Below are 27,974 nucleotides of genomic sequence, written 5' to 3'. Positions count from 1 at the left end.
GGCACAACTATCTGTGGGCGTTTATGAGTCATAAGAATCACTGTTCGGTGAAAAACAGAAGGCATATGGAGACATTTGAAAAGATTTTTATGTAAAACGGCAAGAAATAACAATTGATGTATAGGAAAACAAAGTATAAACGCATATGAACACAGTTGCCACAAACTTTAATAATAATGGAAGAGAAAGAAGAAATGTTAGAAGGAGATTGTCTGTGATGACCTTCTCAGTATCAGCACCTGGAAGTGAAAAATATAAGAGAAATACTATTATATGCAACTTTGTAATAGTCATCTAGCCATATATTTCCTTCTAATTTACTGACAGCGGCCTTGTTTTTTTTTTTTTACCCAGTTAGCGCAAAGTACACCAGATTTTAACCCGAAATGACTTACACACAAACAATTTCCCCAAAGTTCCCCTGAGAAACTGGGTCATAACCATGCCTATCACATTTAAATTAAATTAGTTTTTCATGAATTGTAGGCTTTGTGCAAGTTGAGAATTGATTTGGAGAGATTGGCTAGAATTGATGATTCATAGCTAAAGGCCATATTGTTTATAAATGTTTTTGCTAATCTTAAGAGAGGGATGCGGCTGAATCATATGTCCCTCTTTTTCTATGGCTTCTATGGCTAGTTCATAAAAAAGTAGGTTTTCACAATCTAAGAACTAAGTGGGTAGAGCTAAATGGTTTTTTAGTGCTTTTTGTTTGCCATAAACCAAGGAAAACAGGAACAAATGTATTTTGCTTGAAGGACTTCTTGAGTTGAGTTATTAGAACATGGGCAAAATATAAAACCCTGCACCACCATTCCAATATTGCTCTTTTTTTTTTCCTTGAGTAGCAAGTGGACATGCTATCCAATGACCAAGTTTGATGTGTATAATTTTCAGAACGTCCTTTACTTAGACATCTAATAATAATAATAATAATAATAATAATAATAATAATAATAGAAAATGATAACGTGTTACTTACTAGTATTATTAGGAGTATTTTCGGTGGTACTGGCGATAGTCGTGTCTGCAGTTACCTCTTCTTGAACGATGAGTCTTGTGCCGTTCGCATGTAGCTGCAGTATATGATGATCAATCCGATAGATAAAATTGCAGAAATATCTGCCAGTGTCATTTAGCTCGAGCATGTAAAATGAAAGGCTTGCACTGTGTTGAATGCTATTAGTGTTTTCATGCAACCTTCCTTTAAGCTTGGAAAGTTTTCCAACATTGATTAGTTGTCCCTCAGCCTCCTCCTTGAACCACTCCACAAGGAATTTAGAAATTTTCTCTCCTTCATCTGCATGGATGTAACATGAGATGGTAACATTTTTTCCCTCTGTGAGATGTACAATGCTTGGCAGCTGTTCCACGCATACGTGACCACTGACTAATGCTATAGTTTGGCACAGAGAGCAAGAACAGTCATTTACAAACCATCGAGTATTACAGTAGTCACATTCTCACATAGCATGAAAGCCAAATAAGGATTATATCATATACTTATGTAATTATATCAAAAAGTATAATAGCAAGCCAAACCCCACAACACTTCACAAGTTCTGCATGTCAATTTGCTTTTGTAAATACTTCATGTTTTTTCTTCACATGTAGGGCAGATTTAATTTTCTAGCAATTAATTTCTACATAGAAGATTCTAGGGTTAGGATTAGGGTTATAAACTTGCTGGCCATTTGTTTAAAAAAAAACCAGAAAATTATTTTTTTTATCACATGTACATAATAATAATAATAATAATAATAATAATAATAATAATAATAATAATAATCATAATAATAACAACAATAACAACAACAACAACAATAATGATAATAATAATAATAATAATAATAATAATAATAATAATAATAATAATAACATACACCAGTAAATAAATTATAAAAATAAATAAATTATGAAAAATGAAACCATAATCTCATGTGAAATGTATGCAATGAGTGTGATTTACAGATTTTTGAAGCAGCAATAAAACAAATGCTTATAATAGAGAACTGTGCTTACGAGAGTTAAACTTTTAAATATAGTCAAACATATTACCTGATAGATGAATTACAGCAAAAAGAAACCCATTAGATACCATCTTTTCCTAAAGGAAAGAATCACATCCTATGAAATTTCAATTAACCTACTCTTGCTATCAACTCATAAATTGAATGGCATGCATTACAAATTATAGCCCCCCATTTATGCTGAAGCCAGAATACACACGGTTAAAAAATTAAACTGTAAGTACATGGATATTTTGCAATAATACAATCCAAGCATTCATGTACACTAAAAAATAGATAATTTAACTTTGATTAAACGGCTTCTACCTTTCGTGCATATTGAATACTGGATAAGCGAAGCATACTGTATAACTGGAAACAAAGCTAAAGTAGGGAATTGTGCTTAAAGAAGAAATTAATTCTATTGTCCTTTTGTGCCTGTTATCAACCTGTTGACACAAACCTTTGAGTAACAGCAGGATGTGCTCTGTTCCCCTTGCTGCAAATTTGATACACATAATAGTGAACATAAGAATACAGCAGAGTACAGTGTATCCTGCATGTCTACTGTACCCACAAACATTTAGCCTTATATCATTTACATGTTTGGAAATCCAGTTACATGCAATGTTGAATTCAAGTTGTATGTATTTACAGTATGGCTATTCTAGAGATGTAACTTACCTTCAAAAGCAGAGCCGTTTGTAGCAAGCGTTTATCCGCCTCTTAAAACTAGCTGCTTTGAGGAAACAAATGTCACATTTTAATGGGGGCTTTTCACCTCTGTGAATCATTTCCTTGTTGAGCTGCTTTTCGTGATTCAGTCTCACTGCTGCGTGATACACTGTATAATGTAGGAGAAATGTCTGGTGTTATGCATTATCACATAAACAGTTTTTGCATGTAGAGAGCAGTACAGCTACAGCTACAGCTTGAACTACATGTGTTGTGAAATCCTAAAGTTTTATTAATTGTTTCTTTTTGCATTTTCACATGAACAAACACTTCCCCAGAGTTTCTTAAACCACTGTGGTTATGGAGTAACAGGAAGTTTACAGCAAATCTAAGACAGGCAGTGGCTGCTCAGCTTTAGCCATCTCTTCTCTTCAGAGTGAGTTTCCTCTTATTTAACCCTAAATGAAATATTTAAAAAAATAATTATTATTAATACCATTTATAGATGCACTACTAGGTGTAAATATTTTCAACAGCAGTATGTTTTATAAATGTTTAAATATTAGAAATGTTTTAGAAATTACATGTAGTACTATTTGGGTTTATCGATTAATTGTCTTTAGATGGAGCAGCCATTGAGGATAATCATTATTATCATATGTTATATGTTCTGCGGTATGACAAGTTCTACAGGTAAGATGTTTTACATCCAGCAATAATTAAAATGTAAAACATATCTCACTGTTACAGAGAAAGCGACTATTCTATCTATCTCTCATTTTATTGCAGCAATATTTTCATATATAAACACCTTTACCGGATAACTTTTTTACCTTTTTCAAGTTAGTAAGAAATGCAAGTGTTTATTGTGTCAGAAAACTTACAGCCCTCTGTCTATATTGTTAGTACAAAAGCAAAACTGTGTTGAAACAAAAGGACTTTAATATATGTTTTTGCAGCCAGAAATACATTTGGCCAATGCTTACAAGAAGTATTAAAACATTGTATTTTGTTTTTACTTTGTCATTATAGGATACAGAGTGTAGATTAATATGGAAAAAACATCCATCTGAACGACTGTAGTATAAGGTGCAACATAACAAAGTTGAAAAAAGTGAAGTCGGTCTGAACTAAATACTTTAAACTGTATACATACATACATACATACAAACATACATACATACATACATACATACAAACATACAAACATACATACATACATACATACATGTGTGGGTGTATGTGTGTGTCTGTATAATTTAACCTTACTGTTAAATTATTATTCATTAAAGAAAACTAGAGAATCAACATAACATCAAAAAAGTTTTTTTTAATAATGAAAAAAAATAGCATTTCCTGAACGGAAATAACTAGATAAGATCCAAAAGAAAATAAACAGTCAAGATAAGAGCAACTTTATTTGGCATAATCATGATCAGCTTTTTCTTTGCAAACGTTCTGTGTAAAACCCACTTCCTAAAAAAATGTCAGTAGCAGTGACTTTTGTCTGCTGATTCTTAATAGAAAATGAAACTGACAGAACCATGGAATTTAAACTGGATCAATCAAATGATAACTATTAACCACAAGTTTTATAAAAGCCATAAGCAAAATCCCAAAAGCCCTTTCATCCACCATCCCATTCCACATTTATTCCCCATTTGCTATTTCTACTCTGCTGGGAAGATGTTCCAATAGATTTGTGCTCACACAAAGGTGTTTGCTACAGTAAGTTAGATACTGATGTAGGTGAGTTGAGAAGGCCCTGGGGTGCAGTCAGCATTGCAATTCATCCCAAAAGTGTACAGTAGGATTGAGGTCAGAGCTCTATAGCAGGCCACTCAGGATCTTTCACCCCAACCCATGTCATATTGTACACAGAGGCATTGTCTTGCTGGAACAGATTTGATGGTTTAAGATTCAAGTGAAGGGAAAATTTTATGCTGCTGCGTTCAGACATCCTGTATAATTGTGTGCCTCCAACTTTGTGGCAACAGTTCAGGGAAAAACCACATATGGCTGGAAAATCAGGTGTCCAAATACCAGGGGCGGGGCTTGCATTTGGTACCTGGGCCTTCAGTGGCGACTTACCCGAATTAATCCACCTCTTAATACCACCACTATCACGTCGTAATTATAGAAACCATCAATATCATACAAAAACGCGATATAACAACCTGTGGCATTACAGAGAGAGAGGCATTTCGCATATGGAGGGTGAGTACCATTTTTACTAGGGGAGCTCCAAACCTCTACACTCCAAACCACAACTGTGCCACCTACATCGTCTAGAGCAGTTCAAAATCAATATTTGTTTCATAACGACAAAAACAAAAAATGTACCCTACCAACCTACTCACCAGAGACTCCTCAGAGGCTGTAAGCCAGTGGTACCGCTCGTATTCATTGGTCTGGAAGAGGTGAACAAACTCTTTCCTGGGATGAGACAAGCTAGCTAGCTTCGGGGTTGGTCGACCTCTCCTCACGATGTCTAGCTTTTCTTGAAAATGGATTTTTAAGTATGTCCGAGATCAAATAAATTTCTCTTCCTCCGTAGGCATAAAAAAAGTCGAACTCAGGTGTATTAATGTGTGCAGAGCGCTACAGACGTGTTTTGTGAGTCGAACTTGGCTGTAATAGTTTCCCCCCTTTCAACCAATCAGAGGATGGAAAAATGCTGATGCTATTCTGGGCCAGCTAGCAGACTAAGATAAAAGGGCCAGCAGTACTGACTTTGAAGGCCCTGGGCAGATTAGATTGACATGGCAGCACATAGAGAATGAAATCTGATTAGATAAAAAATCTAACTTCCACATACACGTACTGGAAGCAGTCCAGTCAAGAGAAACACTACAAAATGAAGAGAGTAAACTGTTGGGAATAAATTAATACAATTTCATGAAACAAATATTAGAATTTAGGTTGTAAATGTAGGTCAGTGCTTCTGATAGTGTTTAGACCAGTAGAGAAGGCTTTGCTGGCCCTGACTGCCCACCGCTGCTAAATACTTTTGTCCATATAGTGTACTTAAGCATGGCTTTATAGAAAATACACATCCATGTGTTTTAATGAATGTAATAATATTGTATCTGTGCAGTGAAACTGTGAGTCTAAACCACACAGTTCTGTGGTAACTTGTGAAAGCATCAGGCTTTGTATTGCATTCGTTTTGCACATTTCATAGACAATTCTGAAAATGTATTGTATTAGAAATGGCCTTTTGCATCATATTATTTATTCTGTTTATATAAGCATTTATTGTCGTCATATTTGGGTCCAAAAATAAAATAAAAATGTTTTGTTAAAAACATTCTGCCACATTAAAGAGTTTTACTGGCTTGTAAATTGGCTTGCAGATAGACTCGCTAACATATTTCATGCCATTCTATACTTTTGAAAGATCTAAATAAATGTTTTAATAATATAACATATAATATAGCCATTTGCATTTATGAATGTGCATTTGACTTTTCTTTTAAATATATAGACATGTTGGTCTGTTTTAGGATGCTTTGATAATACTAAAACTTTCCCCATTGTTCATGTTGTTATAGGTGATGATTCTATTAATCCAAGCATGACAAGCCCTTTTCAAGGTTAGTGTGATCGCATTTCTATTTCTTTACTTCATCATAGAACATTGATTTGTAAGCATCATTATACTGTATACTAGATACATGAGAAATGTCAATGTTCTGGACAGAATAATAGGGCAAAGGCAATCTATTTAAAAGTAGTAAACAATCTATGGCTGGAAAATCAGGTGTCCAAATACCAGGGCGGGGCTTGCATTTGGTACCTGGGCCTTCAGTGGCGACTTACCCGAATTAATCCACCTCTTAATACCACCACTATCACGTCGTAATTATAGAAACCATCAATATCATACAAAAACGCGATATAACAACCTGTGGCATTACAGAGAGAGAGGCATTTCGCATATGGAGGGTGAGTACCATTTTTACTAGGGGAGCTCCAAACCTCTACACTCCAAACCACAACTGTGCCACCTACATCGTCTAGAGCAGTTCAAAATCAATATTTGTTTCATAACATGACAAAAACAAAAAATGTACCCTACCAACCTACTCACCAGAGACTCCTCAGAGGCTGTAAGCCAGTGGTACCGCTCGTATTCATTGGTCTGGAAGAGGTGAACAAACTCTTTCCTGGGATGAGACAAGCTAGCTAGCTTGGGGTTGGTCGACCTCTCCTCACGATGTCTAGCTTTTCTTGAAAATGGATTTTTAAGTATGTCCGAGATCAAATAAATTTCTCTTCCTCCGTAGCCATAAAAAAAGTCGAACTCAGGTGTATTAATGTGTGCAGAGCGCTACAGACGTGTTTTGTGAGTCGAACTTGGCTGTAATAGTTTCCCCTTTCAACCAATCAGAGGATGGAAAATGCTGATGCTATTCTGGGCCAGCTAGCAGACTAAGATAAAAGGGCCAGCAGTACTGACTTTGAAGGCCCTGGGCAGATTAGATTGACATGGCAGCACATAGAGAATGAAATCTGATTAGATAAAAAATCTAACTTCCACATACACGTACTGGAAGCAGTCCAGCCAAGAGAAACACTACAAAATGAAGAGAGTAAACTGTTGGGAATAAATTAATACAATTTCATGAAACAAATATTAGAATTTAGGTTGTAAATGTAGGTCAGTGCTTCTGATAGTGTTTAGACCAGTAGAGAAGGCTTTGCTGGCCCTGACTGCCCACCGCTGCTAAATACTTTTGTCCATATAGTGTACTTAAGCATGGCTTTATAGAAAATACACATCCATGTGTTTTAATGAATGTAATAATATTGTATCTGTGCAGTGAAACTGTGAGTCTAAACCACACAGTTCTGTGGTAACTTGTGAAAGCATCAGGCTTTGTATTGCATTCGTTTTGCACATTTCATAGACAATTCTGAAAATGTATTGTATTAGAAATGGCCTTTTGCATCATATTATTTATTCTGTTTATATAAGCATTTATTGTCGTCATATTTGGGTCCAAAAATAAAATAAAAATGTTTTGTTAAAAACATTCTGCCACATTAAAGAGTTTTACTGGCTTGTAAATTGGCTTGCAGATAGACTCGCTAACATATTTCATGCCATTCTATACTTTTGAAAGATCTAAATAAATGTTTTAATAATATAACATATAATATAGCCATTTGCATTTATGAATGTGCATTTGACTTTTTCTTTTTAAATATATAGACATGTTGGTCTGTTTTAGGATGCTTTGATAATACTAAAAACTTTCCCCATTGTTCATGTTGTTATAGGTGATGATTCTATTAATCCAAGCATGACAAGCCCTTTTCAAGGTTAGTGTGATCGCATTTCTATTTCTTTACTTCATCATAGAACATTGATTTGTAAGCATCATTATACTGTATACTAGATACATGAGAAATGTCAATGTTCTGGACAGAATAATAGGGCAAAGGCAATCTATTTAAAAGTAGTAAACAATCTATCAGAGAACATGCTAAGAAAGGTTTTTAGTAAAGTTTCATAATTCTTTATTACAGGAAACAGTGAACAAACAAAAAATGACTCCAACTGTAAGTATCAAAGAGCAAAGAGACTGTGAAAAATACTGTACTCACAGGCCACTGTCACAAAAAAAAGATAGTAAGCCTTATTTAAAGAGCTAGCAAAAATTCAGTAGCAAATATTGAGTGATAAGTCCAAAATTTATTTGAGGAGAGACATGTCACTGTCAAAATAATTGAGGACAGACATGTCAGGCTAATATACCAAATTATAATGTAAGAGCTGTAACACTACCATATATGATTACCAACTATAGCTACCTGCTTCAACTTATTCTAAACTATTTTCTGTTATTTTATATATATATATATATATATATATATATATATATATATATATATATATATATATATATATATATATATATATCAATATTTTCTTTGCTTTACTGTTGTTGAACAGCGAATCCACCAGTCTGGTCTACGAAGATGTACGTTAGCATTGCAGTTCCTATAACACTTCTCCTGCTAGCAGTTATTATTATTACAGTGCTCTTTTTTATCTGCAGACATAAAAGGTGAGTTTCCTTTGGACAGTTCTTAGTAATTTAAATGTGATTGCTTATTTTTGTGTTGAATTAATAAATTAACTAACCAACAAGTCAGAGAACTCCAATATTACAGAAATGTCATATTACAAAAGTCAGAGTCAATCCACCTCTTAATACTTTCATTATGATGATTCTATATAAAAGTATATAGAAATGCACTATAACAGAGAACTGCATCACAGACATGTAGCTCATGTGAGGATAAATGCCATTACTAAAGCAAGCAACCCAAAGAACACAATTCAACAAGTCTTTATTCACAGCAGCCACAGCTGCACCACCCAACTATATCTTCTCTAGCACAAGCATCAATATTAACCATAAAATGACCCCGTGTTTTTTAGTTTATTTTTGTGCGTATTTTCCACGCATTACTGTTTTCCAGTAAATTTAAAATCTTGTCTTTTTGTGAAAATTCTACGTGAAAGAAAACACAAACGTATAGATGGTTCACGAAAAAGCTTTACAACTGTTCTGGACTGTTTTGATTGACCTTTCCTTGCAGCTTTTCTTGAAAAGTCTGTCTTGTAACTGCCCTTGTAAGTTGCCCCTGTCTTGTAACTGTGGCCAAATAAATTCAGCCACTGTGGAATAATAAAACAGTTATTAAATCCACAAATATATTTGAGCTTGTGCACTTTGCAGCAGATGTGGTTTTTGAGCTCTAACTATTGCGCTCTCCGACTATCCAATTAAAGGACATGAAAATGGCAAGATGTTCTGACACTTGCGAGTGGGCCTCAGAATGACCAAAGAGCAGTCTGGTAGGATAAAGCCACAGCTTCAGGAAAAATAGAGTTTATGGGAAAAAAGCCTGCAGTACTCACAGCTTTGGCCTTACAGCAAAACATAATACGATGGCTGAAATCTGATTGTATAGAAATTCATTTACAAACACAGAGAATCAGAGAAATGCAATAAAATGAAGAGAATTAATTTTTAAGAGAACCATTGGGAATAATTTCATACATAATCATGCAAATTCTTTTATAAAATGTAAGCCACCGATTCTTAAAGTGTTTTGGGCAGCATAAAAGACATTTCTCCTCCGATGGTCCGCAACTGCAGAAATAAATATTTAATTGAAACCATGAACACATCTGTGCTTATAAATTTGGAAGTACTTTTATAAAGATTTGCCTAATACATTTTTGACTTCTATCAACATCACTTTTTTAAATTTTATGTTGCACTTCGATACTGCAATCATTCAAACAGATTGTTTTCAAATTAATCTACACTCAGTATCCAATAAAGACAAGGTAAAAACAGAATTCTAGAAATGTCTGTAAAGAATTTTCAATTTAAAAATGGAAATATCACAATATCACAACTTTGACAGCAAATACAGCCTAAAGCCTTTTTTTTGGGTATGATGTAACAAGCTTTGCATAACTGAATTGTGCCATTTTCTGCCATTCTTCATGGCAAATCCTCTCAGGCGTGGTCAGGTTGGATAGGGGACTGTCAGTGGACAAGTCCTGAGCACTGTGGAACAGATTTTTATTAAGGATTTATCTCTGTACTTTGATCCAGCTTTCCCATAACCATGATTAGTTGCCAAGTCCTTGAAAATCACTCTCACAGCATGATGCTGCCACATCATGTTCACTTTTTGGATGGTTTTGGGCAGATGATGAGTGTTTAGAATCAAGGCCAAAAAGTTCAATCTTAGTTTCATCTGGCCAAAGACTCTTGTTTCAAAAAGTCTGAGATTCATTTATGTGCCTGTTGTCAAACTCAGAAGGCCACTATGCTCTTGGCAATCCTTAGTGCAGCGGAAGTTTTTTGTAGCCTTTCCCAGATCTGTGCCTCAAAACAATAATGTCTCTGAGCTCTGAAGGCAGCTCCTTTGGCCTCATGGCTTGGGTAAGATACATTGCCAGCTGTGAGGCCCTCTATAGAGAGGTGTTTGCCTTACTAAATCATAAACATCAATAAACTTTTTCACAGGTGGACACCAGTCAAGGTGCAGAAACATCTTAGCAAAGATCACAAAGGGAAATGGCAGTCACTTGATCAAATTTTTAAGTGCTGTTGCAAAGGGTCTGAATACTTAATAGACAGATATTTCTAGATATAGATTTCTAGATTGTAAAATCAGGCTGTAAAATAATAATATTGAAAAAAGTGAAGGGTATATATATATATATATATATATATATATATATATATATATATATATATATATATATATATATATATACAGGAGTGCAGAATTATTAGGCAAATGAGTATTTTGACCACATCATCCTCGTTATGCATGTTGTCTTACTCCAAGCTGTATAGGCTGGAAAGCCTACTACCAATTAAGCATATTAGGTGATGTGCATCTCTGTAATGAGAAGGGGTGTGGTCTAATGACATCAACACCCTATATCAGGTGTGCATAATTATTAGGCAACTTCCTTTCCTTTGGCAAATGGGTCAAAAGAAGGACTTGACAGGCTCAGAAAAGTCAAAAATAGTGAGATATATTGCAGAGGGATGCAGCAGTCTTAAAATAGCCAAGCTTCTGAAGCGTGATCATCGAACAATCAAGCGTTTCATTCAAAATAGTCGACAGGGTCGCAAGAAGCGTGTGGAAAACCAAGGCGCAAAATAACTGCCCGTGAACTGAGAAAAGTCAAGCGTGCAGCTGCCAAGATGCCACTTGCCACCAGTTTGGCCATATTTCAGAGCTGCAACATCACTGAGTGCCCAAAAGCACAAGGTGTGCAATACTCAGAGACATGGCCAAGGTAAGAAAGGCAGAAAGTCGACCACCACTGAACAAGACACACAAGCTGAAACGTCAAGACTGGGCCAAGAAATATCTCAAGACTGATTTTTCTAAGGTTTTATGGACTGATGAAATGAGAGTGAGTCTTGATGGGCCAGATGGATGGGCCCGTGGCTGGATTGGTAAAGGGCAGAGAGCTCCAGTCCGACTCAGACGCCAGCAAGGTGGAGGTGGAGTACTGGTTTGGGCTGGTATCATCAAAGATGAGCTTGTGGGGCCTTTTCGGGTTGAGGATGGAGTCAAGCTGAACTCCCAGTCCTACTGCCAGTTTCTGGAAGACACCTTCTTCAAGCAGTGGTACAGGAAGAAGTCTGCATCCTTCAAGAAAACATGATTTTCATGCAGGACAATGCTCCATCACACACGCCCAAGTACTCCACAGCGTGGCTGGCAAGAAAGGGTATAAAAGAAGAAAATCTAATGATATGGCCTCCTTGTTCACCTGATCTGAACCCCATTGAGAACCTGTGGTCCATCATCAAATGTGCGATTTACAAGGAGGGAAAACAGTACACCTCTCTGAACAGTGTCTGGGAGGCTGTGGTTGCTGCTGCACGCAATGTTGATGGTGAACAGATCAAAACACTGACAGAATCCATGGATGGCAGGCTTTTGAGTGTCCTTGCAAAGAAAGGTGGCTATATTGGTCACTGATTTGTTTTTGTTTGGTTTTTGAATGTCAGAAATGTATATTTGTGAATGTTGAGATGTTATATTGGTTTCACTGGTAAAAATAAATAATTGAAATGGGTATGAATTTGTTTTTGTTGTTGCCTAATAATTATGCACAGTAATAGTCACCTGCACACACAGATATCCCCTAAAATAGCTAAAACTAAAAACTACTTCCAAAAATATTCAGCTTTGATATTAATGAGTTTTTTGTGTTCATTGAGAACATGGTTGTTGTTCAAATTAAATCCTCAAATAAAATTAATCCTCAAAAATACAACTTGCCTAATAATTCTGCACTCCCTGTATATATATATATATATATATATATATATATATATATATATATATATATATAGTTAAAGTTAAAGTTATAGTTATGATAATGCAAATAATATATATTTATTTGCAGGGGAAGGAATATTATCCAACAGGAATCAGTTCACTATGGAAATTCTGAAGTGTTTCGTACTGCGGAGAACAATAGGTAAGACATTGTTTAGATATTACCTTCTAACCATACAGGTGGCCAAGTCAGTGCTTAAAGAACATACACTATCACAAGAGCAAGTCTTTGATTTGATTATAACTGAAGCTGAATTAAAACTTCGGACTTGCAAATGAATATTTTAATGTAACAGCACATTAGTTTACACAACAGTTAAATCTATAGTTCCCTTTCAGGAACTCAAGCTGTGTAACAATGATTTGGGAACGCTTCTGCGTTGTTCACGCTCTGAATCACGTGTGAAATCTGTCCAACCGGCAGGGTGACGTCACAACCAGGAAGATATAAAACGCACATGGAGTAAAGAAAAATAAATAAATATGAAGGCGAGCAAAAAATCTAAACACACTTTGTTGTGTTGAAGGCTCTATCTTTGAGCCATTGGCCGAGGCTTTTTAGTTGCACCTCACAGTCAAAACTGTGTTTCTCCTGGCTATTTGCTCTCTTAAGAGAGAAGGGGATCTACAGGCCCTCTCAGTGGCTGCCTCTTTTCTGGAATTTACTCCGGATATGGCCAGTGCCTTCTTGTACCCTAGATCGGTTTACATCCCCAACGTGCCCTTTGTCGTCCCATGACCTGTTAGGCATTCTATCCTCCTCCTTTGCCTGGTGCGAGCATTGGACACTTACGTCCACAGGACAAGTCTGTGGAGGAAGCCGATACAAATGCTCGCCTGCTACAACCCTCCGAGGAGAGGCCTTCGTGCAAACAAGCAGACATTGAGCAGGTGGATCATCGATGCTATTGCATCCTCCTATGAGTCCTCTGGTCACACTCAGTCCGGATTGTGGCAGCCTCTAAGTACTCTTAAGTGTCCCTCCAGGACATCTGCAACACTGTGTGTTGGTCCACCACGGTGATTTTCTTTAGGTTCTATAACCTCGACCGATGTGTCCTCCTTCCTACGAACTAGCTGTGCACATACACACTCGTCAGGGACTGGTCATTCTGGCGGTACTGGACTCTCGTTTCAAAAGCATTGCGACGCAGCTCGAGTTCCTGAAAGGAATCATCTCTAGGTTATGTATGCAACCCTAGTTGCCTGAGGGAATGAGATGCTGTGTCTCCATGTCACACGGCTGGCGTCCCTGCAGCTCTTCCTTCTTCTTACAGACGTTACCTGGAAACGTTTCTGTGATGACCTGGAGTTACACCTTTCTTACATATTTATATCCCTAATAGAACAAATATCAAATAACAAATTTACTTCACTGCCATCTTTACTCAGATATAACCTGCCAGAAAAGGGAAAGGACAACTCCAAACCAAAGCCAACAAAAGTGGAGCCAATTTACATTAATGTCCAGGTAGTGCATTTCTATTCAATACAACTTGTTATTATAATGGTATTTTATTTCCTTGTACATAATACACTCCCTTCCTAGATGGCCTACTTCTGTCACTGCTTCCAATTTACCTGAACCAGTTATCACACGTGCTTGATTGCTTTGGTTTTGAGCAATTATATAAAAAATAATTTTGTATCAATTTTGTAATTCTATACTAATAAGTTTACTTAGTCTGCTGAGGAATAAGATGCTATATAGCGTAGGGATTGTAGGCCATAGTGTCATTTGGAAAATGAAGTTTGAATGGTGTGACAGTGAAGAAAATCATTGAATATCAAAAATTTAGTCCACAAAAACGACTAAAGCAAGTAAATAAAATATGAAGTTAAAAATGAGATGCTAGTATAATAAACATGTTTGGCAGAATTTTATGTTGTGGTTTTTAAACTTTTTGTTTTATAGAATGTTTGATGCTTTCAAAGGTTTTTATGTTTTCCGCATGTTAAACCAAACATTGCATTGTTTTTTATTTGCTGTAAAATTAACAGATACATTTAGATGCTGTTTCCATTATGATAAATTAAGCCTGACATCCAAAATCCAATCCAATATGTAAATTAAATTGTGTTTTCCCACAGGATGCAAGAAAAGTATTAACTAATAGGCCGGTAAAACCTGGTGAATGTGATGTGGATCGCGGTCGAACTGAAAACATCTACTGTAATGTTGGCTGTGATACACAGCAATAAGACGCATCACCATATGATTATATCATTTGTAGTTACATGTCAATTTCAGACATAGTGTATGTTATGCTTTTTGTACATTTCTGAAGTACCATGGAATGGTACAGCATTGCATTATCTTATTTTCAGTTAAAACATGAAGGAATCTCTCAAGTATATATCAAGATTATAATATATGTTGTCTTATAGTTAAGATCCTGAGTTCCCTCAGGAATGTATTAATTGGCGGACCGCAAGTTTGTTTAGTCTCCGTCTCTTTATGTGCATTTTTAAAATTATTATTATTAACTTTAGAGGTGTGTCACTGTGGCTACTCACTCCTTACCGGAAATAACATATGTTTTGCACATGCATGAAAATGTTAAAGAATCCATAGTGCTAGCGTTAGCCACTAACCAGGAATTGACTAGTGGCTAACGATAGCGCTATGGATTCTTAGGCTTTTTATGTCCAGCTTCAATAATTTCTCTTAAAAGGAGAACATCCTGATAATTTCACATATCGAGGAAGCCTGAATGAATGAAGGATGGAAGGAGTGACAACATTTGTTAAAGTATGCTAAAATAAGTAAAACAGTTAAGTAGATTACATCTTTTGAAAATTAATTATTAAATGTAACACACACACACACACGCACACGTGCACACACACACATCTGTATTTTGTGTTAAACCCCCAATATATATATATATATATATATATATATATATATATATATATATATATATATATATATATATATATATATATATATAATTTCCACTGTTGTCTCAGTTTCTGCTTTTGATTTCCTCTCTCTGTTTTGTAAAATGTCATGTCCTCAAAAAAACATTGTAAGTACAAACCAGTATTTTGCAACATATTACAACAGAAACTTAAGATAATTATAGAGTCCATTTGGCGTGGACAATATGCTTTGTTTTCTGTGTGAATATACTCTTCTCCTGCAAATGCATTCTGTGAAATAGTTTTGACTGAAGAAAGAGGTCATATCAGGAGATAAACAAGGCATTTTGAAAAATGTCCTTTATGTATTGCTTTGATGTAATATGATAAACAGTGCATAAATAAATGTCTTAATTCAAGAATTTGCATCATTTAATTTCAAGATTATAAATTTCTGTTGCTTAAATGTACTTTTTTAAAACTTTTTTTTTTAATGAAAATGAAATAAAGGATTCTTGTTTCACTATTTCTGTGCCACCAGGCAATAATTATGCAAACACAATTGTTTCTCTTTAAATAAGCATTTATATTTTATAAATTTGCAGTCCTCCTTTAGTCATTATATACATTAATTAATTTACTTAATGAATCACATTATTTTTAAAGCATAGTTACTTTTCTAGTAAACACAAAACAATCCCATTGAAATATATTAATGCGCACATGAAGTACAAAACAAAATCTATGCATTTAAACTACAGTGGTTATAATGCTCTATTATATTTAATATAATTATTTTTAATATAATTATATTTTTTATAAGTTTTTTTATATTATATACTTTATTGTTACATTAATATAATTACAGTATATATGCGTTTTGTAATGGCATTGTTATTGTATTACAATAAATTACACATAAAAATTTTTGACATCTCGTCCAAAAAAGTCTCTTTGGAATTCACACATTAGCATACGTTGCTTCATAATCATTATCATATTCATAGGGGTACTCCTCTTCATATGGCCCCTCAGACTGAAAAGAATAAGCAAAGGGTATGTTACATACACATTTTGCATCTGTATGTGGTTTTGCTTACTCACTGCAAAACATTCCAATAACCAGAAATAACAATCGTTTGCATTTTTTATTCTTCATATCTAATCAAAAGCTATTTTATTATACAATAGATAATAATTATAATTTTAATAATGTCTCATTTCATCGTTCACTTCTTCATGTGAACAAGACAACAAAAATAATACTTTCAATAAGTTAAGGTGGATTGATGTTTTATACACTTATTTTATTTTAAATATTTTATGAATACAAACTGCAGAAGAGGGAAATAATGCAGTGAACTTACTACCATGTTGCCATACACATGTTGACTTCCATAACAGCTTGGGCTCACATCTTTAAATTTCCTGCAAAGTGCAAATGACTTCTTGTAAGTAAAATGTATGTAAAGCATGTTCAACAAATTTACTTTTATTTATACTACTACCGCTCTTTAGTATACATCTCAAGCTACAATTACACAGAGGTATTTATTTTGGAAAACAGGAACACAATACCTTTGAGGCTCAGACAGACTGGTTGCATTCACTTCCATCTTTGGCTGTGGTGTTACTTCAGGCGCATTCCTCCTACTTTAAATTTAAAAAAAGATTTTATTTGGCATGCACATTTGCAACATACAGTATTTTAGTATATTTACTTGAGAAAAATAACTCTAAAATCTTACCATTGTTTTGTTATCCACACTGAGAGGCCAATAATTATTACAATTAAAGCAACGACAGCAATTGAAATGTACACCTTGACTGATAAAGACAAATCAGAATAACAGTGTTAATATTTTTCAACCCTCTTGTTTGGTTCTAAGAAAACAAGTTGTCCTGGATATTCTGTTTATTAAAAGTAATACAATTATAAATGGCCAATATATCATACATAACCTTATTTTTAACGAACATCAAATTTGCTTTTTAAAATGACCCACAATGTCTGCTGATTATGCTTCCACTTGTACAAATGTTTAATTTTAACTTAAACAACAGGGTTAAATATCATAACACTCATTATACATTTTTGAAATCTGTGTAATAAGTTTTAGGTTACTCACTGTTGTGGATGAGGCTGTAAGGCACTTGTAATGTCAGGGTGTAGTTCCCCTGACTGTTAGTAGCCCCGCAGTGCACAATGTCAGAGATGCCTAGCGCCCCCTGTAGGGTCACTATAGTCAGAGAGCCGTGTTTTTCTTCATGTGTTCTTCTTAGCTCGGATGATGGATCTGCACCCCACAACTTGATTTCACTGGCAGGATGGGAGTCTACTATACACAAGCATGTCACTCCTGTGATGTCCACGGTACAAGAGGAGCCAACTTTAAACTCAGGAGGAACTGAGGGGAAACATTCAAAAGAAATGTGTTGGCATGATGGAACTCTTTGCAGGATGTTCCTTTTTAATTAAAATAAAAAAATTATTAATATGGTTAAAGAAATAAGCATGCATTCCCTCTGCTGGTTTACTCACACAGTACATTGAGCTGTATAGGTCTGGAGTCGGCTTGTCCCTCAGTGTTAATAGCTCTACAGTAGATAGATCCTATGTGTCTGGACACATTCTTCAATGTGAAAGTGTGTTTCTCTGACAGCAAGGTCCCCCCCTCAGTAAACCAGTGGTATGTGTGGGAAGCAGGATTACTTTCACTGGTGCATGTCATGTTCAAGTCACTGCCCTCAACCACTGAATAATCTGAAACCACTGCAACATTTTCTGGAGCATCTATCACAAACAAATACACACACATTAAGTAACACAAAGCACATTTAATAAAGTAGGAAATAGTTTCAGAATTTGTATAAACATATGGCCCTGGATAGCTGAAATGTGAGATTTGTGTGACTGTGCCTTGGAGATCGTAACACATATATATGTTTATTAAATATGAATTTATTTATTGGTTTAAAAGAGGCAGATGTAGAGGACAGGGGGGTATGGAGACAGATGATCTACTGTGGTGACCCCTAATGGAAAAAAACGATAGAAGAAGAAAAAATATGCATTTATTTATTCACGGTATATCAAAGATTTTGAGTTAATGAAAGGTTTTATGTCTTTCCCAAATATGTAATAATGTATTGAATATATTATGCTGTTTAGATATTGTACAATTCATAATATTAGTCTAATAAATATTAAATTGCACAGTGCCTCTTTATTGCTGCATTGTACTAACATGTTCCTGAAATCAGATTCAATCCACTGTGGATAAAGTAATCATTAATGCAATGAAATGAATTAATAAAAACAGTACTGTTTAAGTTTGAAGCTGTGTTAAAGATGTGTTTGCTTTAAAACATAAAACATTCAGATACAGTCATAAAACCGTCTGTCAATCTATCAAACCCTAAAAAGCAACTTTACTCTACATCAGCTTCATTAATCTACATTTCCAAGAATCCTTGACCAAGCAATTTATCTCAAAACCAATTACGTGACTCTGTTAGCTTGTTCCATCAAAAATCACTTAGTGGTGGTTTCTGATAGAGGAAATGATACATCATGATGCATTGTGGTTAACGAAAGTCACATACACCATGTTAAACTATATTTATCTCATAGCACTTGGAGGGATGGGGTACCAGTTGTACTAATACAAAAATTCTAAAATGACAAGAATATACTTCTGTCCAACCCTGGTATGTGCTTATGTTATGTATCGCTTATGTTGTTAGATGAGCAAAAGGATTTGTGTAATATTTGTGTAATACAAATTTGTGTAATATAATCCTATATATATATATATATATATATATATATATATATATATATATATATATACAATGTAGATAGAATTATTTGTACTTACATTTTACTTTCAGAGTCTCCATGCTGCTACTTTTCTTGCCTCCCAGAAATTCAGCTGTGCAGGTGAGATGTTTCTGGTGGTCTGATTTGGAGGGTGTAAAACTCAGAGATGATATAATCTTCCACTCGCCATTGGTTTGCTTCAGTGATTGGCTGCTGGTTAATCCTTTGTGACTCCAGGTAATTTTAGGTGGATCAGAGGGACAGGAGTGAAACACTAAACAGGTGATGGTAACCTTTTTCCCTGAACTCATTTCTTCTGAAATGGACAGAGTAGGTTGATCTGGGGAATCTGTAGTTGAAGTAATAACAATAACATATAATTCGGAAAAATAGCATCCGATCCACAGATATTGAGAACACACTTAAAAAATAAAAATAAATAAAAATAATATCAGTAATTGAGTGTATTGGACCACTGTAAAATTATGATTTCATGATATTTTTTAATTAAACTAAATTATGTAGTGACATACAGTATCTGAAGAAACATCATGTTTTCTTTGTAAATACATTACAATGCAATACAGAAAATGCACATAAACAATGCCATACCTTTATCATCAAAACAGTATAAATTTTGGTTCACACACGTGTAATTAATAGGCATACAGTTGATATATATGTAAATATTGCTTGTTAAAAATAGAAAAAAAAAAACCTAATGAGGTTTTGAACAAAAGGAAACCATAACAAGCAAGTGACCAGGTTTGGCACTGTGAACGTGTGGCTGAAACCCAAAATAGAAATGAAACTTATCTTAACTTCTGCAAATGTCTGCTCTGTTAATGTGACACACTGCTATCTGCATGAACTACATGTTTACCGGCTTATATGTGAAAGTTTTGCCATTTACCTTTAAATAAAAAAAAAAATAAAGAAACCTATTTATCAATCATATGTGTATAATGATACAAAAATGCTAAATATATATTTTTTGGTTTTGTTTTTTGCTTGATAAATTTATTTTAAATGATTGCAGTTTTATTTTCAAGGACGATAACCGAGAGACTGTTAGGTCTTGTGAAAGAATGAAAACAATGTGCTTATAGCTGTAATAAATTATAATTCTATGATTTCATACATATACATGTCTTTCTGAAACCCAATCACATGACTCTGCTAGCTTTTCCAATTGAATCATGAAACCTTTTTCGTTTTTTTGCTCGATGATTGGAACAATTGTGTATTCATGACATTTAGAATTATTCCAGCTTTTCATATTTACTGCTCCCCTGCATATCAATCTTAATAAGCACATTTATTCATATGATAAAACATGTACATTTAACAGTCTGGACCTGAGTACAGTTTTTAAACAAATAAAACTCACCTTTTATTGAAACAGACACTTTGTTATGACCAAAGGTGAACTTGTCAAAATCTTCAATCTCAATCCGGAACGTGAATGGGCCACTATCACTGCTACGTAAAGGGTTGATTTTCAGAGAGCAGTTTCGGTGGCCTAGGTCACCCAAGAGGCTTGTACGCTGCTGGAATGTGCTGCTGATTTTGGACGTTTCTGTATGGAAGACTGTCTCATAAGAATTCATGTACCAGATTCCTTTGAAGTGTGAAGTCTTTCTTTCTGCACCAGGGTACTTAAACAGGCAGGGAATTACCACACATGAACCTGCAAGGCCGTTCACGGTTAGAGGAACCTCGGCATTCCATGACTCGCTCACAGCTGGAGACACTGCAGTGGCAAAGTATGACTAAAGGTAAGTTTTCCAGTGTTACTATTTGTAGCTACAGTAACTTGTTTTTAGACACAGACTGTGATAAAGACTGCCAGTAATCAACAGGTGACTTTGGCCACATATTTTTTTCACATATTCCCACGTCTCTCTTTCTGGAATATTTTGGAATATAAATATTGGCTTTGCATATATAGGCTTTAAAATTGTCTAAATGTTTTCTTTTTATACCAGTAGAAGTTTGAAAATATATTTTTGTTTGGTTATGCCATATTATTAATAAAAATAACAATACAAATCACAATACAGCACTGTTTTCCAACAAATTATGGGTAACGACAAAAAATAGACCCCCAGGATTTTGTTTACATTTGAATAAATACATGTAGCAGCAGAAAATTATACATTATGCATAATTTTATTATACAAAATTATGCATAATATTATTTAATTTTCTTTTTATATTTTATATAAAATAATATTTTATATAAAATATTTCATAATTATTTAATGCATAATATTATTTTATAAAGTAATTATATATATATATATATATATATATATATATATATATATATATATATATATATATATATATATATATATATATATATATATATGAATGGTTTAATATATATACTAATAGAAAACAGATTTAAAGATTCTGCTTAAAAGACTTTCTATATTTTCAGAGAGGCACAATAATGTTTCAGATATTCCAGGCATGCTACGATACTCATATGATAAATTGAAATAATATTTGAAATAATAATATTTGAAATAATTGAAATATTTTTAAAATATAATAGTTTCCTCTACCCACCTTTGAGCCAGATGGCATAGACACACAACAGGCAACTAATCTGCATCTTCTTCCCTTATTATGAACCTGAAAAGAGGATTGTAAATCTGTAATACATAATGTATTACCTTTTAGCACTTTAGATTAACTTAATTTTAATTGTAATATGTTTCCTGTATGTGGAAGAATGTATATCTACACTAATCTATGTTGAAAGATTAGAAAAGCATGTTTCAATAATAAACTTTGAAATAGAAAACCAGTTACTTACTACTACACAGCAAACAGCACAGTCCTTGATCACACATTAAATGTCTTTTAAGGACTGTTCATCACTTCCTTTTTTCCCCTTTTAGTCATTACTTGTTCCTATTTTACTTACACAAAGTGCAAATGTTAATTCTGGAAATGACACATAGCATGTATTTTCATACAAACCACTTTGATTATTTAACAACCCATCCCACTATGCTGGAAAATGCCTGTTAAATAGATTAAGTGCAGCATCAGTAAGCTGATTTGCCCAGAAGCATTTCTGTTTTCCTCATCTTCACCTCCAAGGTCATGCATTATGTCTATTTAATATTATTCCTGAGATTTGAATATGTGCATTATCTGTTTTTCTTAATGCAGTTTGCACTACTATGGATTTCATCTGCCTTTATCCTGCATTTTCATAACATTTTGGACATAGTGGTTTGACTGAGTGACTAAGTGGACAACTATAAGCTTGGAAATAAGGTTCAGTCAAAATGTACATTTGTAGAAAGAAGAACACAGCACAGATTTGGGATGGATGGGACAGTTCGTGATCATTCATTCCAACAACGACCACTGACATGCAGCATATTCAGGTTTGTAATGTAGATTAGCTGTATCTGTTGGGTCTGAGATAGAGCCTAAAACTTATAGCTTTCTTTTATAGACGATTAAATGTTCAAACTTCCCAATTATTGGCTACTTTAAAGTTTTGCACGTTTCTTTTTCTACATTTTTTAATAAAATAAAATCCTGCTATATATAGAAAAGTTCTATATAAACTATATAAACTCAAGAAACGAAAGTTTCCTTACCTTTTCCTTCGTTGTTCATGCGATTAAGGTAAAGAGCATGTGAGAATGTTTGCTTTTCATTTTATTTGTCATAAAATGGAAAATGAGGATCTGAAGTTAACATGATAATTATAAATTAAATCATGTGTTCACCTGATATTTCCAACAAGTCTTGAAGACAGCAGACATAAGAGCCTTTATTTGCATTGAGTGACAAGTCCTTATAATAGTTTTTTGTAGTAGTCTCTCACTAGTTGTGATGTCTTTGTTTCCTCTGTAGACCCCCTACGTACTGCAAGAAAGGAAGTAAGTTTGAATTTTTAGAAGCTGAGCAGTATTTAAGTGAAAGGTGCTGGTTTCAGTTCCCCTCTGCAAGAAAAAAAAATGAATATGATGCATGTAAATGACCTGTGAATGCCAGAGATTAAAAGTAATGAAGTACAGATAATTTGTTACTGTACTTCGATAGATTTTTCATGCCATCAGTACTTTACTGCAATATTTATTTTTACACAAATATCTGTACTTTCTACATTTTTAAAATAGACTCGTTACTTACGTTTTAACCTATTTGGTGACAGTAGAAATATTTTTTCTTCACACTGTGTTCAGTCCATCAATCTTGTCATTGCAATGCTTTTTCAATCTACCACTGGTGTATCATTTCCTGGCTATCACGCACCACAGAAGAAGGCTAGTTTACGAAGTGAACATCGAGCAATGCAGAAGGCAACAAGAAGTATGGGGTTAACGTGGATTTGACAGAGTGATGATATGATGATATGATGTGATGTCCAGTTACCAGTAATGGCTACTATCCCATACTTCTTTACTTTAACTTGAGTGAAAATGTGTAGTCAGTAATTCAACTTTTACCAGAATCTATAAAAACATAAGTATCTATACTTCTACTTGAGTGAAGGATGTCTGTACTTTCTATCCTCTAGCATTATACATATGTTTATTGAGGTTAAAGTGTTAATATTTTCTTGCCAATGTAGTTTTCTTTTTGCATAAAAGGTTTTGAATAGTTCAAAAGGGCAATATGCTGTATACAGGATAGCATGATGAATGAATTCCGTGGTTTTAGTATCCAAATCAATAAATGCACAGTTAATCTAATAATTTCTTGTTTTATTGCAGGAACTGATCAAGATCTCTGAATGCATTTCATACAGGTGGACTTCTGCATTACAGGTGGACTTCTGAATGTGGAAGGATGTATGATTGATGATTTGACTAGTTCAGGGGTCTGCAACTTAGTGATCAAAAAACCATGTTGGCCCGTCTTCCACCAAATAAAATTTGCAAAACATATTAATGGAAGTCCTAAAGTGCCATGCATTATATTAGTTTTTTTCTGATTTATTGTGATCTCGACATAAGTTGTTTTCTCATGATCACGTATTAAATACTCTTGTAATGCTTTTTATTTTATTTGGATATAAGCAATACTGTATATACCTTTTTGGCCTTGGTAAGTTGTGGGAATGTTGCTTGTTAATTGGAGAGTGGTGTCGCGGAATAGATGCTATGATATTATAATGAATGATTCTTTCATATATTCTCAATCTGTGAACGTCTTTCTGCACTTTATTATCTACTGAGTTGCTGCAAAACTAGCAACTGTTGTTCAGTTTGGAGACTTTATCCAATATATGAAGTTACATTTGTTCTGTTCAGCTTTCTGCAGCACTTTTGAAATGGTTCTGTTCCTTTCATCTCTAGATGGGTACAGTTCTTCTAAGCAAATGCTGTGTGATCCGTTTGGAAATGTTCGACGTTACTGTTCTCATTGTTTGACAATTTCTCACCACATACGAATCAGGCCAGCATCATTGGCAGTGAAAGCGAAATCTAATTTCATTCAGGATATTTCTTTTCTTTCTTTTTTTTTTTTTTTTTTTTTTTTTTTAGATTGATCTAAAGCTGGGATCTGGACCTCAGTATCAGGTACCTGGGTCCAGGTGTAGGAAGTTGAGATGAGCGAATTGGGATTAAATAACCGATCCTTATATGACTCGAGATTCATTAATCATTTTCTTCATTTCAGATCACTTGAGTTCTTGGTTATCTTGGTTACACTTGAGTCCTACAAACAACAACATATATAAAATCTAATTGTAAATGACACCATTTAGTTCTAAGCTGTTTCAAGTAACTGTAGCAACAATTAGCTGACTGAGTTGTTTAGGAAACGAAAAATTAAAAATTAGCAAAGCCAAATGTTTATTTGAAGAAGTACACATAAACATCACCTCGTCAGCACTTCCGGAGAGTGTTGGCTAATATAAGAAGCAAACAGATATTAAAAGCCGTGCAATCAAATGTGCAATCACCGAAACTGCAGATCATATAAACATGCACACCATAACTTAAACACTGTTACATCGCCTGATACATTTATTTAAAGCGGTCACCCTGTAATAATAATAATCAACGTAACCAATATTTTCCAAAAACTCCATCACAAGAACATACAGTTACTGAAATAGACAAGGAGTGAACTGCATTAATGTTATTTAATACCTGACACAGCATAACAGTCCAACATGTGACAAATATTTTTGTTGTTGTGTTGATGTGTATTCCCAGTTAAGATGGCCACCAAATGTACTCGGTGTGTGAGCCTCATTGATACATGGTATCACATTAAATGATGAAAGTTGATGAATTCTATCAGTTCACCAGAGGAATTAAAGCTGACAGGAATTTTTTTTATGAGAAATGGAAAGCTTTTAAACTAAGTTTTGAACTTTATGCATTCGCCATTGGGCTGGATGTTAATAAACGAAGGAAAATAGAATTGCTGCTAACAGTGCCAGGGAAAAACTCCCTTTGTTCATGTGTTTGTGGGCATGGTTTCCAGGTTATACTCACTTTGGAGAACTTAAAGTTTTATCCAAAGTGTATCAAGACAGTATGGTACATTTCATGATGCACCATTGTTTGAAAAATAAGGAACAGATCATTTTGCGGTCATTTGGATACTAAACATGAAGAGAAATTACAGCATTAGAACAGGGGTAAATTAACATACAGAGATCAGTAATTAAAGTATAACTGATGTTAATACAATGTTGTATTCTGATGTGTACAATGCACCTTGTTAGGAAAGAAAGAATAAAGTGAAGATAATTTTAAGTCAATCAAGCCTTAATAGAAGAGACAACATTAACAGAGTTACATTAATAGAATTTTTATAGTACAACTATAGAAAAGGAGGAGATACATACAAGGTATCGGTTTATGTCATGGGAGGTGGAGCATCTTATTTATTTGTTTAATTAGTAAAAGGAATGTCCCATTGTGTTTGTGTGTGTGTGCGTGTGTATGTGTCTGTGTGTGTGTGTGTGTGTGTTGTATGACACTGTGGTATACAAGCTATCAATAAAAGTGTAAGCCGTGGCGCTCATCCTTTGATTGAAGAGCAGATGTCGAAGGTTAAAAGGGATGCCTGGGACATGAAATCTAAATGACCTGTGCCAGACGCTACATATGAAAGGTATGTATTCATTAATTGATTGCAGAAAAAGTCAGAATCCATTAAAGAGTATGTGTTCCCACACACTGTGTGACTCCTTGATTTGAGATCAAATAGTAATTGGAGTACAAGATAAAAGATTGAGGATGCATTTGTTAAAAGAGGCTGACCTCACATTAGCCAGGGCAATACAAATTTACCAAGCATTAGAATGTGCAATGGCACAGCTAAAGACTTTCCGTGACGAGAAGGAGACAGCAGAAGTGGATACATTTTGAAGTGCTGAAGCCATACACTTGGCTTTTGCTTTCAGTGAAACTAGACACAGAAGCCAAGGTAAAGGCTTTTATAGACTAAGAAAAAAGCTGAAGGTATGTGACAAAAAGTAAATCTAAAAACCTATGACAACAAAACCATCCCCACAAAGGGAGAATGCAGAGTCAGACTGTCCTGTAATTGAAAAAAGAAGGATGCTTTTTTGTGCTTGTGGAAGGAAATAAACAAGCTATACTGGGACTGAAAACGTGCATGCAGCTAGGGTTAATAATCGAGTCATGTCAAAAATAGACAAGTGACAACGTAAGTGAAGAGTAAAGATGAAACTTTAAAAGGAGCTATGCACATTGACTGGGTAAAGAAATACAAGGAAGTTTTCAAAGGAATTGTGCATTTACCAGAGTTAAACTCTGAGGGAAAATGCAGAACCTGTTATACACCTGGCAAGAAAGGTGCCAGTTGCCTTAAAGAAAAGACTGAGAGAGAAACTTGACACTATGATTAAAGATTGAATTATCAGTAAAATAGAAGAACCAACAGAATGGGTGAACTCCCTCATAATAGTGGAGAATCCTGATAGATGTCCAAGATTTTGTATAGACCCAAAGGACTTAAACAAAGCAATCCAACACGAGCACTATAGACTTCCAACAAAATCAGTTATTATAAGTGGTTAAAGAAACAACACCCAGGTCTTACGTAGTGTTAACTGAACATGAAAAATTAATGAGGCGAAACAGTAGACACCTGCTGAAAGTGCCATGGAGAGACATAAGAATCGCATGGCAGATATAAGGGTAGCAGGGACTGATAAAGAGAATAATGTGGAGGCACTGGCAGAACATCCAAAGATATATATATAAAAAAATATATAAAAAAAGACTGATAGAAGACGTGAACATATGTTCAGATAAGAGAAATAAATAAAAATAACAAAAAGATTTTTGTATAAATCTCGAATTTATGTGGACTCAACTAACAATTGTTAAATGGTGAAATATACAGTTATTTATATAACTATAAAGGAGGATTTAGATATTCTTGTGTATGAAGTTATAAAAAAAAAGGAGGGAGGGGGTGTATTGATTTGTGTTGTCCATGTTATAATGGCCACCAGGTGGCTGTATAATGCAGCGGTAAACCATGTTCAGGACTGTAAAAAAAATTCTTTCAGCTTCTCCCGTTAGGGGTCGCCACAGCGGATCCTCATGTTTTTACGCTGGATTCCCTTCCTAACGCAACCCTCCCCAGTCATCCAGGCTTGGGACCGGTGTTGTGCCTAATTCAAACCCCCGGTCTGAAATCAACCCCCCTTCGCGTGCACG

General features: G+C 34.6%; 2 protein-coding genes across 10 annotated transcripts; both read right to left on the bottom strand.

The window, feature by feature from the left end:
• Window positions 1-70: 70 nt before the first annotated feature.
• On the bottom strand, window positions 71-2,825 carry LOC124394631. 6 transcript variants are annotated; one of them, XR_006927532.1, is made up of 6 exons: window positions 2,694-2,825; window positions 2,473-2,508; window positions 2,337-2,381; window positions 2,059-2,107; window positions 983-1,396; window positions 71-239 (listed from the first exon to the last, which is right to left on the bottom strand). XR_006927532.1 is itself a non-coding variant. In XM_046862993.1 (5 exons), exons 1-5 carry the CDS (start codon window positions 2,590-2,592, stop codon window positions 88-90), a joined length of 780 nt encoding a protein of 259 aa, XP_046718949.1. In that variant the 3' UTR covers window positions 71-87. The 6 variants fall into 6 exon arrangements, 3 of the variants coding, with proteins under 3 accessions (XP_046718949.1, XP_046718950.1, XP_046718951.1); XR_006927530.1 differs by lacking the exon at window positions 2,337-2,381; XM_046862993.1 differs by lacking the exon at window positions 2,694-2,825 and having other exon boundaries at window positions 2,473-2,592.
• A 13,533-nt stretch (window positions 2,826-16,358) lies between these two features.
• LOC124394630 (myelin-associated glycoprotein-like) lies at window positions 16,359-23,180 on the bottom strand. Of its 4 annotated transcripts, XM_046862991.1 has the most exons (12): window positions 23,043-23,177; window positions 22,911-22,916; window positions 22,109-22,206; window positions 21,859-21,924; window positions 20,672-21,034; window positions 19,340-19,630; window positions 18,001-18,252; window positions 17,588-17,866; window positions 17,207-17,285; window positions 17,037-17,111; window positions 16,826-16,886; window positions 16,359-16,494 (listed from the first exon to the last, which is right to left on the bottom strand). In XM_046862991.1, exons 4-12 carry the CDS (start codon window positions 21,902-21,904, stop codon window positions 16,420-16,422), a joined length of 1,521 nt encoding a protein of 506 aa, XP_046718947.1. In that variant the 5' UTR covers window positions 21,905-21,924; window positions 22,109-22,206; window positions 22,911-22,916; window positions 23,043-23,177; the 3' UTR covers window positions 16,359-16,419. The 4 variants fall into 4 exon arrangements, with proteins under 4 accessions (XP_046718947.1, XP_046718946.1, XP_046718948.1 ...); XM_046862990.1 differs by lacking the exon at window positions 22,911-22,916 and having other exon boundaries at window positions 23,043-23,180; XM_046862992.1 differs by having other exon boundaries at window positions 16,829-16,886; window positions 22,911-23,178.
• Between the last annotated feature and the right edge of the window lie 4,794 nt (window positions 23,181-27,974).

The sequence above is a fragment of the Silurus meridionalis genome, chromosome 12, assembly GCF_014805685.1.
Source record: "Silurus meridionalis isolate SWU-2019-XX chromosome 12, ASM1480568v1, whole genome shotgun sequence".
NCBI classification, from domain to species: Eukaryota; Metazoa; Chordata; class Actinopteri; order Siluriformes; family Siluridae; genus Silurus; species Silurus meridionalis.
Note: the sequence above shows the minus strand (reverse complement) of the source record. Positions and strands in the feature narration are given on the sequence as shown.

Bases quoted from the DNA above. Each gene is read 5' to 3' on its own strand.
- LOC124394631 (XM_046862993.1), bottom strand. From the start codon at position 2,592: ATGTTTGTGGGTACAGTAGACATGCAGGATACACTGTACTCTGCTGTA. The intron at 2,108-2,336 runs GTAGAAGCCGTT...TCTTTCCTTTAG, and splicing joins GTATTCAATATGCACGAAAG to GAAAAGATGGTATCTAATGG. The intron at 240-982 runs GTAAGTAACACG...TTTCACTTCCAG, and splicing joins AAATACTCCTAATAATACTA to GTGCTGATACTGAGAAGGTC.
- LOC124394630 (XM_046862990.1), bottom strand. From the start codon at position 21,904: ATGCAGATTAGTTGCCTGTTGTGTGTCTATGCCATCTGGCTCAAAG. The intron at 16,887-17,036 runs GTATTGTGTTCC...TGCACTTTGCAG, and splicing joins AGTCTGTCTGAGCCTCAAAG to GAAATTTAAAGATGTGAGCC. The intron at 16,495-16,825 runs GTAAGTTCACTG...TATTCTTTTCAG, and splicing joins ATGTGTATGGCAACATGGTA to TCTGAGGGGCCATATGAAGA.